The sequence below is a fragment of the Asterias amurensis genome, chromosome 3, assembly GCF_032118995.1.
Source record: "Asterias amurensis chromosome 3, ASM3211899v1".
In the NCBI taxonomy this organism is placed as follows: Eukaryota; Metazoa; Echinodermata; class Asteroidea; order Forcipulatida; family Asteriidae; genus Asterias; species Asterias amurensis.
Window position 1 is genome coordinate 3,862,217 of NC_092650.1, and position 19,277 is coordinate 3,881,493.

Below are 19,277 nucleotides of genomic sequence, written 5' to 3' on the forward strand. Positions count from 1 at the left end.
TGGAAAAGGACCAATGTAATCAAATACATGCATAGCTGCCATGTGTCAACATTATTTGCAAAATAATTTTTTTTTTACAATCTAACCTCAATCAGAACCAGTATAAATGTTTGTCATTACCAAGGACAGGGGAGATAAATTGTCAAAAATCAAGGACCTTTTTGTCAATAGTACATGTGGCCTACTAAAATAAAACACTTACAGGCGAACAAAATTTGTTTTGACCCCAAATAATTCAGGGTAATAGTTAACATGTGTTCACCTCACGCGTCAAAAAATTTGTATATTTGGATTTTTGTAAAATCTACTCCCCAGGGGAGCATTCTCTAAGATTCAAATCAGCATTGAAATTTCATACAAAATGAGTGCATGTCAAAAGCCTTGATTTCCACAATGTTTTATTATTAAAATGTTGCCAGCTATCTGAGCGTTCATATTGACCCCTTGCACGTGGGTCACACACATGTTGGTGGTCAATAGGTTTCATGTAAATGCAGCGACGTCTAAAATGCCCACTTCTCTGAATAACACACATTGACATTGACCACCAAAATGACGCTTCCAAGACTATTCTGATGATACGTCAGGTGAATTGGGTCAATACCTGATCTTAAATACACCAAACAGAACACAGTTCCAAAAAATCAGGTCACCACTCTTAAAAAAGAAAGTATTGAGACACTGATCCCGTATGTTAATTTTGTGTGTTTGTTATGGATTTACCCTTGCTTTAGAACTAATGACAGAATCTAAAGCATGACATCAATTATAGTGAATTCTAATTTATATTCTGTTTTAACTTACAGTGGACAACATACCACCGGTAGTAACATGCCCAGACAACATTGCCTTTGAGGTTCCCTTTGGTGCTAATGGCAGGCAGGTTACCTGGCAACTACCCACTGTCACTGACAATTCTGGAAACTTCTTTTTTGTGTCAAGTTCCAACAATCCCAATGACTTCTTCCAAGTTAGAAGTAACATTGTTACATACACCTACAGAGATGGTTCCAACAACCAGAATAGCTGCAGTTTTACAGTATTGATTACAGCTGCAGGTAAGCCTTTGTTGTAGTTACAAATGCTTAAACTACCAGGGTTTTTTATTTCTATTTTTTTTGCTCTTCCAATGGCTTGGTCCTTTAGCGCAAATACAGGATCCTGCCAACATTAATGTTAAAGGCCGGTACCCAAGGTGAATACTGCGGGTACCTGGGTAACCATGGGAAACCCTAGAAAAGGACCACTGTAAAACAAAAGATGTCCTGAGCGTTCGTTAATGAGAATCATACAATAATGATCTGTGATTCATATAACAATGGACCGATTAAGATTACTCAATTTTCAAATCAGTTTCTTCAAACAAAACAGGAAACTCAAGTTACTTTTGAAAATCTCACAAATACATGTTTGTACTACATACATAAGTCAAAAACAATTCATTTTGTTAGATCATGCATCACTGTAGTAAAATATTGGGAACATGTTGTGTTTTTGTTCTTCTGAAAATTTCCTGTCCTGGGGTAAATTAAATCTTTCTGAGGTTTTTGTGATCTGTCCGTTTTAAGTGCGACCTTTTTCAGTGTAAACTTGTTATAGACTAATTTTTTTTGAGGAACTTGTATGCAAAGCACTTTGCGAAATTGATAGTGAACACTAGATGTTTGATGGGTTTTAAGCAATGTTTGGGCGGTTATTTACTAGGATAGCGTTCCAGAAAATATTCGCTGCTTGGCACCTGTTAAGTTTGCCCTGGCTAACTTTAGAGACAAAAAGACAATCTATGGTGGATTCTAATTTCTTTTTGTTTAACTTACAGTGGACAACATACCACCAGTAGTATCATGTCCAGACAACATTGCCTTTGAGGTTCCCTTCGGTGGTACTGGCAGGCAGGTTACCTGGCAGCTACCCACTGTCAGTGACAATTCTGGAAACTTCTTTTTTGTGTCAAGTTCCAACAACCCCAATGACTTCTTCTCAGTTGGAAGTAACTTAGTAACATACACCTACAGTGATGATGCTGGCAACAGGAATAGCTGCAGTTTCACAGTATTGATTACAGCTGCAGGTAAGCTTTTGGTAATTGACGCTTAACCCTTTACTCCGCATACCGCCCGGAGGCGCCCTGCGTATTACCGCGCATACCATCTGCATGTGCCCGCACAGTTTGACATGGTGTAATTTGAGTTGTTAAAACATGTTATTATATTGCAGCAAACAGCCGTAGATAGAGAGTGATCTCAAGATAACAATAGTCTAAAAATAGCACATTGTCCACATAAGAAAAAATGACATAAGGTTCAAAGGTTGAAAGTCATTACACAATCGAACAACGCATGTATGAGTGGGTGCTTTTTCTCTGTGTGGAGCCATACTTTTTCTTAGTGTAGCAGGACCGTGTAGGGGATGTACCACGCACTACGCATGTACACAGTAATGGCAGTCTCCCGCTTGTTTCACGTCAAACTTTCTGGTGTTTTTACATATGGAATACCGCGGTTTCAAAGGGTTTTGCAAAAGATTTAGGTGCAGAAGGTATCTGTTGATAATAGAGGCATACATGACATTTACAATTCTAAGGATATGTTGTGATTATTTTCAACCACTTTTCGTAGCTTTGTTTTCCTGTTGGACGACAGTAAAGTCGAGAATACGTGTGTGCACAACTTTCCACGTAAACAAACCTCACTTGATACGCAAATAATGTTTTCAAATTTTTGTTGATCTCTCTTATGTTTCCAACCTGAAAGCTTGAATTTGGTGAGTCAAACAAAGGAACTGTGAAAATCATTCAAAAGATAATTTCATCCTCTACAAAATAAACTCAATTTGTAACACAAGAAAATAATCACACCGAAAGTTATCCGACGATATCTTGATACGGCCGGAACTCGATTGAATTTTCATGGCGCACTGAGGAGAGTGTGATGTTATGTTTAATGTTGCATGCATGCTAAAGGGTTAAAGGAACACGTTGCCTTGGATCGGTCGAGTTGGTCTTTGAAAAGCGTTTGGTATAAAATACATTGGGTAGAAAGATGTTGTAAAAGTAGAATACAATGATCCAAACAAACATGCCGCGAAATTGCACAGTTTTCTTTTTACCATGTCGAATAACATTGTCGGCCATTTATGGGAGTCAAATATGGCTGACCGTCCAAGGCATTGTGTCCCTTTAAACTACTATTTTTTTCTTCTTTGCCTCCCATCGGCTTGTTCCTTTATGAGACAGACAAAACCTTGCCAGTGTTAATGTTGAAGCCCGAAACCCAAAGTGAATACTGCGGGTACATGGGTACCAATGGGAAACCCTGGAAAAGGACCAATGTAATCAAATACATGCATAGCTGCCATGTGTCAACATTATTTGCAAAATTATTTTTTTTTTACAATCTAACCTCAATCAGAACCAGTATAAATGTTTGTTTATGAAAAAATCATTACCAAGGACAGGGGAGATAAATTGTCAAAAATCAAGGACCTTTTTGTCAATAGTACATGTGGCCTACTAAAAAAAAAAACTTACAGGCGAACAAAATTTGTTTTGACCCCAAAATAATTCAGGGTAATAGTTAACATGTGTTCACCTCACGCGTCAAAACATTTGTGTATTTGGATTTTTGTAAAATCTACTCCCCAGGGGAGCATTCTCTAAGATTCAAAATAGCATTGAAATTTCATACAAAATGAGTGCATGTCATAGACCTTGAATTTCCACGATGTTTTATTATTAAAATGTTGCCAGCTATCTGAGCGTTCATATTGACCCCTTGCACGTGGGTCACACACAAGTTGGTGGTCAATAGGTTTCATGTAAATGCAACGTCGCCTAAAATGCCCACTTCTCTGAATAACACACATTGACATTGACCACCAAAATGGCGCATCCAAGATTATTCTGATGATACGTCAAGTGAATTGGGTCAATACCTGATCTTAAATACACCAAACAGAAAACAGTTCCCAAAAATCAAGTTACCACTCTTAAAAAACAAAGTATTGAAACACTGATCCCATATGTTAATTTTGTTTGGTTTGTTATGGATTTACCCTTGCTTTAGAACTAATGACAGAATCTAAAGCATGACATCAATTATAGTGAATTCTAATTTATATTCTGTTTTAACTTACAGTGGACAACATACCACCGGTAGTAACATGCCCAGACAACATTGCCTTTGAGGTTCCCTTTGGTGCTAATGGCAGGCAGGTTACCTGGCAACTACCCACTGTCACTGACAATTCTGGAAACTTCTTTTTTGTGTCAAGTTCCAACAATCCCAATGACTTCTTCCAAGTTAGAAGTAACATAGTTACATACACCTACAGAGATGGTTCCAACAACCAGAATAGCTGCAGTTTTACAGTATTGATTACAGCTGCAGGTAAGCCTTTGTTGTAGTTACAAATGCTTAAACTACCAGGTTTTTTTTTTTTTTTTTTTGCCCTTCCAATGGCTTGGTCCTTTAGCGCAAATACAGGATCCTGCCAACATTAATGTTAAGAACGGTACCCAAGGTGAATACTGCGGGTACCTGGGTAACCATGGGAAACCCTAGAAAAGGACCACTGAAAACAAATACATGCCTGGAGCGTTCATACACCTGATCTTAAATACATGTCTGAACAGACAACAGTTCCCAACCATCAAGTCACCATGCTTAAAAACAATATATTGAAACACTGATTCCTATGTACAATGTATAGATTTACACTTGCTTATTTAGAGACGTATGACAGAATCTAAAGTATGACTACATTTATAGTGAATTCTAATTTATATTTCGTTTTAACTTACAGTTGACAACATACCACCGGTAGTAACATGCCCAGACGACATTGCCTTTGAGGTTCCCTTTGGTGGTACTGGCAGGCAGGTTACCTGGCAACAACCCACTGTCTCTGACAATTCTGGAAGCTTCTTTTTCGTGTCAAGTACCAACAATCCCAATGACTTCTTCTCAGTTGGAAGTAACATAGTAACATACACCTACAGGGATGCTGCCAGCAACCAGAATAGCTGCAGTTTCACAGTATTGATTACAGCTGCAGGTAAGCCTGATTGTGGTACTTTATTCTGCAACTACTGTTTATTTTTTGTTTGCCCTTCCGTTGGCTTGGTCCTTTAGCACACAGACAGGATCCTGGCAACATTAATGTTAAAACCCTGTGCCTAAGGTGAATTATACTGCGCAGGGCTCGAAATTTGGGAAAAAATCCACAAGACTGCAGGGCTTGTTGCTCAGAAGGTTAAACTGGACCAAAGTAATTTTTTACAAGACCAAAGTTTTATAAAGGAAAAAAAAAAAAAAGTTAACCCGATAGAACAGTAGGTCTTTTTTATCCCTTACATTGTAGGAAGCATTTTTAGCTGTGAAACCCAATCAAAAAATTCCACCTACTTCCCGCCAATCCAATTTGACAGGTCAAATTACCAATGAAACACTGCAAGAGACAACATTTTTTTTTTTTTTTAATTTAACGTGTGCATCTTTCATAAAAAGATTGTCATGAAAAAAAGATCGACTGGAAATATGTGACAGCACAGTCAGAAGCTTATCACTGTTGGTAGACATACTGAGCAAGAAGTTTGGAAAAACGACCTTACTTTTAATCCATGCCACACAGGGATGTGTGGTTTTGCAACTAAATGTCCTTAATACAAATTCAACACTCGTTTGTAAGGTATCAGACTTCACACATGGTCAGTGGAATACATACAAATGGTTGTACTAAGGTGTGACGTCGGGTACCAACACATCTCTCCCTTGTATCCCCAAGGATAAAGACAGGTACCTGCTTCTTAGATCCATTGATTCCATTGGATACAATGATACTGTATCATTGGATAAACGTGCAGTGACATGAGCTTTCCATAAATGCCCAAACAGTACACTCCTATCATGTTCTCCATAGAATTTGATTGCGTGTCTCTGTGTGAAATGAATGTAGGTCAAAGGTGAATGTGCACGCAGGCTGGAGGCCAGTCTCTGGCATTATTCACAAGCATCAAAGTGTGCGCCAGATGTTCAGGCTGCTTGGCACCTGACAATTTTACCCTGGCTACCTTAAGGATAAAATGACAGAATCTATGGTGAATTCTAATTCTATTTTTTGTTTAACTTACAGTGGACAACATACCACCAGTAGTAACATGCCCAGACAACATTGCCTTTGAGGTTCCCTTTGGTGCTAATGGCAGGCAGGTTACCTGGCAACTACCCACTGTCACTGACAATTCTGGAAACTTCTTTTTTGTGTCAAGTTCCAACAATCCCAATGACTTCTTCCAAGTTAGAAGTAACATAGTTACATACACCTACAGAGATGGTTCCAACAACCAGAATAGCTGCAGTTTTACAGTATTGATTACAGCTGCAGGTAAGCCTTTGTTGTAGTTACAAAATATGCTTAAACTACCAGGGTTTTTTTTTTTTTTTTTTTTTTTTTGCCTTTCCAATGGCTTGGTCCTTTAGCGCAAATACAGGATCCTGCCAACATTAATGTTAAAGGCCGGTACCCAAGGTGAATACTGCGGGTACCTCTGTAACCATGGGAAACCCTAGAAAAGGACCACTGAAAACAAATACATGCCTGGAACGTTCATACACCTGATCTTAAATACATGTCTGAACAGACAAAAGTTCCCAACCATCAAGTCACCATGCTTAAAAACAATATATTGAAACACTGATTCCTATGTACAATGTATAGATTTACACTTGCTTACTTTAGAGACATATGACAGAATCTAAAGTATGACAACAATTATAGTGAATTATAATTTATATTTCATTTTAACTTACAGTTGACAACATACCACCGGTAGTAACATGCCCAGACGACATTGCCTTTGAGGTTCCCTTTGGTGGTACTGGCAGGCAGGTTACCTGGCAACAACCCACTGTCTCTGACAATTCTGGAAACTTCTTTTTTGTGTCAAGTACCAACAATCCCAATGACTTCTTCTCAGTTGGAAGTAACATAGTAACATACACCTACAGGGATGCTGCCAGCAACCAGAATAGCTGCAGTTTCACAGTATTGATTACAGCTGCAGGTAAGCCTACATTGTGGTAATTTATTCTTTTAAAACTACTGGGATTTTTTTCTTTTCCCTTCCATCGGCTTGGTTCTTTATGGCACAGACAGAACGCTGCCAGCATTAATGTTAAAGCCTGAAACCCTTGGTGAATACTGCGGGTACCTGGGTACCTGTGGGAAACCCTGGAAAAGGACCACTGTAAACAACTACAACATGCTCTGAGCTTTCGTATACAAGTATCAAACAATTAGACTTAGAATTAGAATTAGAATTAGAATTAGAATTAGAAATATTAATTCAGCCAACGTTAAAAAGTAAAGAACTAAAAACATCGGAAATCGTAGTGCACCTCGTGCTCTCAAGATTTTACAATCACAAAATTACAATCGATCTAGATCTATTTGATCAAATTGCATTGTGATCTGTGATTCCTGCATAATTAAAATGCTACAATGAACCCTTTAGATAATGCACTCTTTAATTCAGTTTCTTCAAACAAAACAACTCAAGAAACTGCAGCTATTCAACCGGCTGCTATTGGTCCGTCTTCGAGAGCGGCTAGAGACCCTCATCCTACCATTGCAGGCTGGTTTCCGACCCAATTGCAACACTGCTGAACAGATAGCAAATCTTCGAAATTGATGCGTGCCGCTCAAGGAAGCGGAGTATGGTGATAAGCTTTGTCGACTTTTCCAAAGCATTCGACTGTGTCGACCGCGGAGCCCTGAGACAGATTCTACAATTCTACGGCATACCAACAGCTTTCATCAACTCAATAATGTCACTGTTCACCAACACATCTACATGTGTGTGCACATCCTCGGGTTGCACTTACGAGTTTAACACGACATCTGGTGTGCTCCAGGGAGATACGTTGGCGCCCTACTTGTTTGTCATCGTCATGGACTACATATTACGTCAGTCGCTCACCCTAGAAGATGCTTACACTGTGAGGAGACAGATGTCGGCACGACGGACGGCCGTGAAAATCCCGCACTTGCATACGCTGATGACGCCGCGCTGATTTCTGACGATCCTGACGCAGCCCAACGCCAACTACATCGCTTTGAGGCAGCATCAGCCAAAGTAGGTCTGCGTCTGAATGCCAGCAAGATGTAGGCCATGTACATAGGAGACATTCCACACACTACCATCTGTACAACCGCCGGCGTCCCTCTCGCATCCTGTGACGACTTTTGCTTCCTGGGATGCAACGTTGCAGATAGCCGAAGTGCCATTCAGCGACGACGGCAGCTGGCATGGGTCGCCACTCGTAAACTCACACCTGTGTGGGATGGAGTAGTCAGCGATAAAGCCAAAATGCAGCTCTTCAAGTCCACAGTCGAGACAGTGCTTTTGTACAGCATGAAGCTCTAGCGATCACCGACACCATGTCCAAGAATCTCAATGTGTCTCACCATGCTCTCATGCGTTACAGCCTCGGTGTGCACTTTCCAGTACTGCTTGTCCAACAAAGACTTGTACTCTCGCACATGCATAACACCTGCCACAACCACCCTGCTGAGAAGTCGTCTTCGTTTGATCGGCCATGCTCTTCGGAGACCTGAGGTGCCTCTCGCTACTTCCGTAAATCCACAAAACCAGCCATCTGAACCCTTTCGACAGGGTGGAAGCATCTGCTGCACCTACATACCACAGCTTATAGACGACCTCAAAGCCATCGGCCTACAATACGATCAAGCTATTCAAGCTGCCCTGGATCGGCCTGGATGGAAGAGACGAATTTCTAACATTGGACAAACCCATGGTCACAATGTCTCGAGTCGAGTTCGGCCCGAGTAGCGTCAACTAAATATACAAGTTACTTTTGAAATTACGAAAAACTACCTAGTTCAAAACAATCTATTTTGTTAGAACATGCGTCTCTGTCGTGAAATTATATGAACATTTTGTATTGTTGTGAAGGGAATACTTTCGCTTCCTTCTGAAAAATTCCTGTCCTTGGCTAAATTAAATCTTTCTCAGGTTTTAAGTTCTGTCCTTTTTAAGTGCGACCTTTTTCAGTGTAAACTTGTTAGACTAATCTTTTTGAGGAAGTTGTATGCAAAGCACTTTTCGATATTGATAGTGTACACTAGATGTTTGATGGGTTTCAAGCAATGTTCATGTGGTAATTTACTAGGATAGCGTTCAAGAAAATGTTTGATGCGTGGCACCTAGACTGTGCCCCTGTCTTTATCCACAAGGCTAAAGACAGGTACCTGCTTCTCAGATCCATTGATTCCATTGGATACAATGATATCATTGGATAAACGTGCAGTGACATGAGCTTTCTATAAATGCCTAAACACTACACTCCTATCATTTTCGCCATAGAATTTGATTGCGTGTCTCCGTGTGAAATGAATGTAGGTCAAAGGTGAATGTGCACGCAGGCTGGAGGTCAGTCTCTGGCATTATTCAAGCATCAAGGTGTGATGCCAGATGTTAGGGCTACTTGGCACCTGCCAAATTCTACCCTGGCTACCTTAAGAGGAAAAATGACAGAATCTATGGTGAACTCTAATTCTTCTCTTTTTAACTTTTTTTTACAGTGGACAACATACCACCGGTAGTAACATGCCCAGACGACATTGCCTTTGAGGTTCCCTTTGGTGGTACTGGCAGGCAGGTTACCTGGCAACAACCCACTGTCTCTGACAATTCTGGAAACTTCTTTTTTGTGTCAAGTTCCAACAATCCCAATGACTTCTTCTCAGTTGGAAGTACCATTGTAACATACACCTACAGAGATGGTTCCAACAACCAGAATAGCTGCAGTTTCACAGTATTGATTACAGCTGCAGGTAAGCTTACACTGTGGTAGTTTATTCTTTTAAAACTACTCAGGTTTTTCTCTTTGCCCTTCCGTCGGATTGGTTCTTTATGGCACAGACAGAACGCTGCCAGCATTAATGTTAAAGCCCGAAAACCAAGGTGAGTTTGTGGGTACCTGGGTACCTGTGGGAAACCCTGGAAAAGGACCATTGTAATCAAATAGAACATGCTCTGAGCTTTCGTATACAAGTATCAAACAATTAGAATTAGAATTAAAATTAGAATTACCAATATTTATTCAGCTAACGTTAAAAAGTAAAGAACTAAAAACATCGGAAATCGTTGTGCACCTCGAGCTCTCTAGGTTTTACAATCACAAAATTACGTTTGATCTATTTTATCATGTTGCATTGTGATCTGTGATTCCTGCAAATTAAAATGCTACAATGAACCCTTTAGATTATGCATTCTTCAATTCAGTTTCTTCAAACAAAACAGGAAACTCAAGTTACATTTGAAATTACGAAAAACTACCTAGTTCAAAACAATCTATTTTGTTAGATCATGAGCTCTGTTGTGAAATTATATGAACATTTTGTGTTTTTGTGAAGGGGATACTTTTGCTTCCTTCTAAAAATGTCCTGTTCTGGGGTACTTAAATCTTTCTCAGGTTTTATGTTTTGTCCTTTTTAAGTGTGACCTTATTCAGTGTAGGCTAGTTAGACTGCTCTTTTTGAGGAAGTTGTATACATGCAAAGCACGTTGTGATATTGATAGTGTACACTAGATGTTTGATGGGTTTTAAGCAATGTATGTGCGGTTTTACTAGAATAGCATTCAAGAAAATGTTTGATGCTTGGCACCTAGACTGTGCCCCTGTCTTTGGTACCTGCTTCTCAGATCCATTGATTCCATTGGATACAATGATATCATTAGATAAACGTGCAGTGACATGAGCTTTCTATAAATGCCTAAACACTACACTCCTATCATTTTCGCCATAGAATTTGATTGCGTGTCTCCGTGTGAAATGAATGTAGGTCAAAGGTGAATGTGCACGCAGGCTGGAGGTCAGTCTCTGGCATTATTCAAGCATCAAGGTGTGACGCCAGATGTTAGGGCTACTTGGCACCTGCCAAATTCTACCCTGGCTACCTTAAGAGGAAAAATGACAGAATCTATGGTGAACTCTAATTCTTCTCTTTTTAACTTTTTTTTACAGTGGACAACATACCACCGGTAGTAACATGCCCAGACGACATTGCCTTTGAGGTTCCCTTTGGTGGTACTGGCAGGCAGGTTACCTGGCAACAACCCACTGTCTCTGACAATTCTGGAAACTTCTTTTTTGTGTCAAGTTCCAACAATCCCAATGACTTCTTCTCAGTTGGAAGTACCATTGTAACATACACCTACAGAGATGGTTCCAACAACCAGAATAGCTGCAGTTTCACAGTATTGATTACAGCTGCAGGTAAGCTTACACTGTGGTAGTTTATTCTTTTAAAACTACTCAGGTTTTTCTCTTTGCCCTTCCGTCGGATTGGTTCTTTATGGCACAGACAGAACGCTGCCAGCATTAATGTTAAAGCCCGAAAACCAAGGTGAGTTTGTGGGTACCTGGGTACCTGTGGGAAACCCTGGAAAAGGACCATTGTAATCAAATAGAACATGCTCTGAGCTTTCGTATACAAGTATCAAACAATTAGAATTAGAATTAAAATTAGAATTACCAATATTTATTCAGCTAACGTTAAAAAGTAAAGAACTAAAAACATCGGAAATCGTTGTGCACCTCAAGCTCTCTAGGTTTTACAATCACAAAATTACGTTTGATCTATTTTATCATGTTTTATTGTGATCTGTGATTCCTGCAAATTAAAATGCTACAATGAACCCTTTAGATTATGCATTCTTCAATTCAGTTTCTTCAAACAAAACAGGAAACTCAAGTTACTTTTGAAATTACGAAAAACTACCTAGTTCAAAACAATCTATTTTGTTAGATCATGAGCTCTGTTGTGAAATTATATGAACATTTTGTGTTTTTGTGAAGGGGATACTTTTGCTTCCTTCTAAAAATGTCCTGTTCTGGGGTACTTAAATCTTTCTCAGGTTTTATGTTTTGTCCTTTTTAAGTATGACCTTATTCAGTGTAGGCTAGTTAGACTGCTCTTTTTGAGGAAGTTGTATACATGCAAAGCACGTTGTGATATTGATAGTGTACACTAGATGTTTGATGGGTTTTAAGCAATGTATGTGCGGTTTTACTAGAATAGCATTCAAGAAAATGTTTGATGCTTGGCACCTAGACTGTGCCCCTGTCTTTGGTACCTGCTTCTCAGATCCATTGATTCCATTAGATACAATGATATCATTAGATAAACGTGCAGTGACATGAGCTTTCCATAAATGCCCAAACAGTACATTCCTATCACGTTCGCCATAGAATTTGATTGCGTGTCTCTGTGTGAAATGAATGTAGGTCAAGGTGAATGTGCACGCAGGCTAGAGGTCAGTCTCTGGCATTATTCACAAGCATCAAAGTGTGCGCCAGATGTCCAGGCTGCTTGGCACCTGACAATTTTACCCTGGCTACCTTAAGGATAAAATGACAGAATCTATGGTGAATTCTAATTCTACTTTTGTTGTACTTTTTTCTTTTTTTTTACAGTGGACGACATACCACCAGTAGTCACATGCCCAGACAACATTAACTTTGAGGTTCCCTTTGGTGATACTGGCAGGCTGGTTTCCTGGCAACAACCCACTGTCAGTGACAATTCTGGAAACTTCTTTTTCGTGTCAAGTTCCAACAATCCCAATGACTTCTTCTCAGTTGGAAGTACCATCGTAACATACACCTACAGGGATGCTGCCAGCAACCAGAATAGCTGCAGTTTCACAGTGTTGATTACAGCTGCAGGTAAGTCTAAATTGTGGTAATCAATTTCCAAACTACTGGTTTTTTTTTTTGCCCTTCCATCGGCTTGGTCCTTTATGGCACAGACCACTGTAAACAAATACATGCCCTGAGCGTTCATACACAAGTATCATACAATTGTGATCTTTGTTCGTGCATGATTAGAATGCTACAATGAATTGTGCACTTCATAATTTAACCACTTTGCCCATCTATAGGCCAATCCGACGAAACAAAATTGGTAGCTCCCTCTATTGAAAAATTACCAACTGCGGTGTCTTTTTGTGCACAATCTAGGCATTGAAGTGTTCCTGGCTGTGGCTGCTAAATGCGCAGTAGCACCTTTTAAACCCTTATAAGGTGCTACACAATTGGGTCTTAGAATTTATCACTGCAATCTATCTTTCTGAAAGTTTGTGTATTATACTCAGGGCCTTGAGTACCTTGTTGGTAGATACGTGCGCTATACATGTATAAAAGACTTGATATTGTTGTTATTATTATTAATATTATTATTAGTAGTATTATTATATGTCAATACATTTTATTGCAACTTAAATAACAAAAAGTAATAATCATTATTTTCAAATTTCTCTTTGCAGTGGATAATGTTGATCCTGTCATCACATGCCCACCGGACATTAACGAACAGGTTACTTCAGGCTCTGAGAACGGGGCCCAGATAAGGTGGGCAACGCCCACGGCTAGTGACAACACTGGGATCCCACCAGTTGTGACCTTATCCTCAGATCCGTCCCAAATTCCAAACTCCCTCTTTATCTTTGGAAGCCATAATATTAGCTACACAGCCACAGACTTGGCGGGCAACCAGGCAATGTGCACGTTCACTATCACTGTTGGTAAGTTTTGAAGTGGAAAATTATTATAACTTGGGAGACTGATTATGCTTGCAGAGAAGCTGTAAGAGTCAGAGTCATGATTTGCTTGGTTACTGTTACCATCGATTATAGAGCTTTGTTTACCAATTTTGTTTGTCTTTGTATCATTGCGAAATAAAGATTGTTTTCCCGGAAATTTGTGAAAGTACGAACAAGGTGTTTCTTGAGAATTCCAAATTTATGATGGAATTCAGAAGTTTTTTTGTTTCAACCTGTACCTAACATTTGTCTTCCTGTTCCCCCCCCTTGCAGTTGATCGCATTTCCCCAATAGTTAACTGCCCTGCAGACTTAACATTCACAGTTCCGCTTGGTACAAGTGGCCGAACAGTCTCCTGGTCTTTGCCGACCGTCACAGATAACGCGGGGGTCTACGAGCATGTGTCGAGCACCCACAATCCCAACGATTTTTTCAGAGTTGGCTCCACCCGTGTCACCTACACATACCAAGATGCTAGTAACAATATAGCCAGCTGCAATTTCAACATAGTGATTATTCAAGGTAAGTGCTTTAATTTCACCGCAAACATTTGTTTTACTAGTGCAGGACTTAAACCTGTAACCTCCGGATTAGCATGCTGGCGCTCTACCAACTAAACTATCTTGTCCTATTGACCCCTTGCACGCACGTCACACGCGGTGAATCTGCTGCCATGCTCACCGTTTTGGTAGTCAATAGGTTTGCATGTAAACGCCGCGCTGCCTAAAATACGCACTTCACTGATTAACACACAGTGACATTGACCACCAAAATGGCACATCCAAGATTATTCTGATGATGACGTCAGGTGAATTGGGTAAATACTGATTTTTAGCAAATACTGAACTTAAGCAACAAAGCTATAGCACTATCATACCAGCATCAATAACACTCCACAAGCAATGATTACAACTGACATGCAACTAGGCATGACACTCCTCTCTCAACACTTCTGGACATGAATACCCAATCGTCAGTCTCCTGACGATGACTAGAGCAAGCTAGTCGAAACGTTGAGACCAATTCCGAACTAACTCCGCGGCAGTACAGTTATTACGATCCTATAAGCTAAAGTAGTAGTCCAGTCAAATTTCTATACCATCCGCCCTGGTAATAGTTATAAAGCAGGACAGTTCTTTTCAGAACTGAGAAGTCTCCTGAACCTCCGATTTTCTACTCCACGGCAGTAGAATAAAGCAAGACAGTTCCCTAAGAACAACTCTACCTGGCAAGTAGATATACACACATGGTGTTACCGCAAACCAAATATATATTGATACCCCACCATGCAATGCCTCAAATCCTATAATACCCAATCTACAAAACCATATCGCGGAGGTTGAGCACTTGTGAGTAACTACCAACAGCAACTCTCTGATGACCTGGTTAGGTTGGTAGTTGTATAAAGAAACTTCACCAAGCCACTCAACATGCCGATCAATGGAAACGAACAAAATGTTTGCCACTTAGCAACGCCTGTGTGCTGTGGACGTCATCATCATGATGTTGACAATTTAGCCCTATGTTGGTGGTCTCCCTATCTCCCTCTGTTTGATATTTGAGGTTACCAGTCATGAGAGGGGTCAGCCTCACAGCCATCCAAACCCAGATTAATCAGTACTGCTGTTTATCTATGAGTTCTTAAACCCTGTGCCGTGTCTATACTTTCTGAATCTGCTAATCATTCGGACCACAATTGAAAAAAAAAAAAAAAAAAAAAAAAAAAACATTTTCCCAGTTCCTTTGTTTTCCAGCCATGCATTTCTTCATGCAAATAAATGTTCTTTTTGTTTTGTTTTGCAGTGGACGTTACACCTCCAAATCTGGTCACCTGTCCAGCTGACATAACGATAAACCTACCTGCCGGTGATGCTCCGGTTAGAGTGGACTTCGATGTGCCTACAGCCCAGGATAATTCTGGCACTGCTACGCTTGTGTCAAATAACTTCAGTCCCAATGACCTCTTCCCCTTAGGGAGAACCGTTGTGATGTATCGATTCGCCGACGTCGCTGGAAACTCTGTCACTTGCAGTTTTGCTGTAGAAGTCAATGAAGGTACATGTATTAGTTTTTTTTACAAATTAAGGCAGTGGCCGAAATGGAAACGATGAGAAGTTAGGTGGCAGCAGATTTACAGAACTGCAAACTTCCTGACTCTGTAGAAAATTCCCTGAAATTAAACAAATCTTTCCATGTTCAGGGCCCAATTTCATAGAGCTGCTAAGCACAAAAATTTGCTTAGCATGAAATTCATCCCTTAATAAAAACAGGATTACCAACCAAATTTTCTCGTGATTTTCAGGATAAGCAAACAACAGCTGAATAGCAGTAATAAGAAATATGCAACAAATTTAAATTTGGTTGGTAATATTGTTTTTTTAAGGAAGAAATTTCATGCTAAGCAATTTTTTTTGTGCTTAGCAGCTCTATGAAATTGGGCCCTGATGACCCAATTTGAAGATCTCCCTGATTAAAGAAACTTGCTTCCTATTACGTTGAATGTAATCCTTCAATACATAAATATAAAAAAATAATACTAACTTCCTATTCTGTTGAGTATCAAATCCCAATTAGGAACACTGCACTGATCATTTACAAGAACTGTTCATGTTTGTTTTTCCTCCACAGTATCAAATCCATGTTTGTCCCAGCCCTGTAGGAATGGTGGAGCATGTGTACTGGTAACAACTACATCTTACCAATGTGTCTGTCCAAGTTGCTACTCAGGAGATTTTTGCCAGCTGGGTAAGAAACTTTTAATTGTTCAACTTTTATCTACTGTTCTTTTTTGTTTTTTAAAGATGTTCTCGGACCACGACGTGGGTAACAGTTATATTTTGATATTTTTTTGTTCTTTTACCCATATATGGATGTGTGTCAGCACTGTATACTCGGTACTTTCCCGAGTCCCTTGAAAACATATCAGAGGCATGTAACTCGGGTGGGATTCGAACCCAGGACCCTTGCGATTCTAGAGCAGTAGTATTTTGGCTTTGTGTAAAGCTTGGGAGGGACCCTTCAAGATCTTAGGCTTGCTTGGGTTTGTAATTTTGCATCCCTACCACCTGTTTTTTTTTTTTTTTTTTTCAAAAGGTAGTTTGTTTCTATCAAGTTTTGAAATTGCTTTTGTTTAATATTTTACTGTTTTACTGTCGTTTAATAAGCATAAACAATGGTACGTGCACAATTATATCTCAGTGTCATTGGTTTTTTAACATTGAACCCGCAACATCAACACCAGAACTTGAGCTACAATGCAAGTCATATCTTGTTGGGCTCCCGTGCCCCCTTTCAATGTTGGCGCTCTCATTGCACGGTCTTCTGCGGTCCAGTCAACATTGAGCAGGGGGACGGGGGAGAGAATGTTTATTGTCAGGGAGAATTGGACAGGGAATATTTACTGTAACGTTGGGAATGGGTGGCCCGTGCATTTTAGCCGGTATTGTAGGTGAACTAGACCGCCTGGCATCAATGGACCGATCTGGCCTATCAATCAAACTGTGCACGTTCACCCATTTGACCAATCACAGCAATGATTGTGGTCGGACAAACTCGGTCATGCGTGCGCGTATATTTGGCACGCGCGGCAGAATCGTGCAGAACGTCATTGGGAGTGTTCGTACACGTGTCTTGCTCACGTGTGCGGTGGGCGGAGCCTAGTGGAAAGCCGGAACGGTCCATATAAAGCAATGACTCTAATATACATTGTTTGTTTTGTTTCTTGTTATTTTTTAACAGCTGCTGACGCTTGCCAGAACAACGGTTGTCTGAATGGTGCTAACTGTGTTGCGTTCCCAGGCTCATGTACTCAGTATCAATGCGAGTGCTCAAACTGCTTCTTTGGCAGATTCTGTGAAAACAGTAAGTCAGTCAATTCGGGTTTAAACGTCTGTTCTCATTTCTGGAGTAGGATGACTACGATGTGTAAAAAAGACACAAGATCAAGTTGGATCTTCTCACTGTCTGATTTCAATAAAAATGTTTTCAATCAAACCAAAAATGTATTTCCAAAATGTGTTACTTTATAAAAAATCGCCACAAGTTTTCTTCATACCCCTTTTTGTCTTTTTGCTCTACATTTATTATGTCTCGTTATTTGGATCAAACTATGCATTGATTTGTGACACTCTGGTATTTTTCTGTCATTATTCTCTTACAACTTCAACGACCAATTGACTCAAAATTTTCACAGATTTGTATGCATATGTTAGGATACACCAAGTGAGAATACTGGTCCAAAGGTGTCCAGTGCCTTTAAGTGCAACTAATACATGTACCTTCCTTGTTTCACCTTCTTATTGTCAACCTTTTCTTCCCTCAATAGATGTTGACAACTGTGAGAACAACCAGTGTTCAAATGGAGCTGTTTGTGCTTCAAACCCAGACTGCACACTTTACACCTGCCATTGCCCACCGTGCTTCACTGGACAGTTCTGTACCGTCCGTAAGAAACAACAACTTTCAGACAATTTGTTTACAATTTCAATTTATTTTCGTCTGCATTTTTCAATATCTGTTTATGCCTCATGATTTGATTTGTCAAAGTGTTGACCTTTTTGAGAGAGTAACATTTTACACTTACCTAATATTTAAAAGAAACATTTTATTTCAAAAATATCACAACATCTTCAAGTGTACCTATCATTGTGCGTTTGATTTTGTTGTGAGACCACTTGTAATTGATTCGCATACGCCATTTTTGTTTAGCTATACAGTAGGTATCATGAACACTGACCAATGGAAACCCATAGAAACAGTCAATTTACATGTCACGTGATGATCCTTTTGCCATACCTGCATATCACATGGTGCGATAAAGCCGCGTCCACAGATTACACAAAGGACGGTCAGGCTCAACATTCTCCGGGTTCTGTTTCTACGATGGACACCCCATTTTGAAAGTGTTTTTTTTATTTGTTTAGTTTATTATTTTGTTTCTCTTTTTTTCTTTGACTGATGATCAGCTGTTACTGGCTGCCTCACCAACAACTGCATGAATGGTGGTGTGTGTCAAGAGACTGCCTTGAATCCATTTTCCTGCAACGAGTACACTTGTACTTGCACTGGATGCTTCACTGGCCAATGGTGTGAACAGCGTGAGTTGAACTCTCATTATGTTTAAAGGAACATTCATAAATACCTCAGGAAGTCTCCTGATTTCTGAAAAATCTACTCCACGGGGTCAGTAGGCCCGGGCCTTTATCACACGACAATGACCCTGCCGGTTTGAAATGGCAGTTTAAGAACTTGTCGATACCCTTTGTATTCCCTTATTACAGAATTGGTTTTTGCTGACAAAACAGTTGCTGCTGGCAGTGTAAACACTTTTAGTAATCCGTCATGATACATAAACTAACAAACCTGTAGGAATTTCAGATCGATCAGCAATCCGGGTCTTAAGAAAATAATGAAAAACTGATATCTTGATGTCTGAAATATTTTTCGTATAACTACTTTGAACCTTGAGTTATTTGCATGGTGATGTATAACTGATATTTGGTTTGCGGTAACACCATATGTATTTACTTGCCGTGTAGATTATGTTCTTTTGAGAGCTGTCTTGCTGTATTTTCAACTGCTGCAGAGTAGATTTTTTTTTTTTAAATCGGGAGACCTCTCTACTAACCTGGGGTAGATTTTGTGCATACCT

General features: G+C 39.8%; 1 protein-coding gene across 1 annotated transcript in view; it reads left to right on the forward strand.

Annotated features, from left to right (window-relative positions):
• The window catches only part of LOC139935228 (uncharacterized), a 105,080-nt gene that overhangs the window by 53,323 nt on the left and 32,480 nt on the right, over positions 1-19,277 (forward strand). Inside the window, exons 31-46 of the mRNA XM_071929728.1 lie at positions 807-1,058; positions 1,820-2,071; positions 4,137-4,388; positions 4,804-5,055; positions 6,133-6,384; positions 6,812-7,063; positions 9,604-9,855; positions 11,049-11,300; positions 12,501-12,752; positions 13,352-13,609; positions 13,901-14,149; positions 15,431-15,682; positions 16,256-16,372; positions 17,366-17,488; positions 17,952-18,071; positions 18,592-18,723. Coding sequence (XP_071785829.1) covers positions 807-1,058; positions 1,820-2,071; positions 4,137-4,388; positions 4,804-5,055; positions 6,133-6,384; positions 6,812-7,063; positions 9,604-9,855; positions 11,049-11,300; positions 12,501-12,752; positions 13,352-13,609; positions 13,901-14,149; positions 15,431-15,682; positions 16,256-16,372; positions 17,366-17,488; positions 17,952-18,071; positions 18,592-18,723 — 3,519 coding nt within the window. The remainder of the gene's footprint in view (positions 1-806; positions 1,059-1,819; positions 2,072-4,136; positions 4,389-4,803; positions 5,056-6,132; positions 6,385-6,811; positions 7,064-9,603; positions 9,856-11,048; positions 11,301-12,500; positions 12,753-13,351; positions 13,610-13,900; positions 14,150-15,430; positions 15,683-16,255; positions 16,373-17,365; positions 17,489-17,951; positions 18,072-18,591; positions 18,724-19,277) is intronic.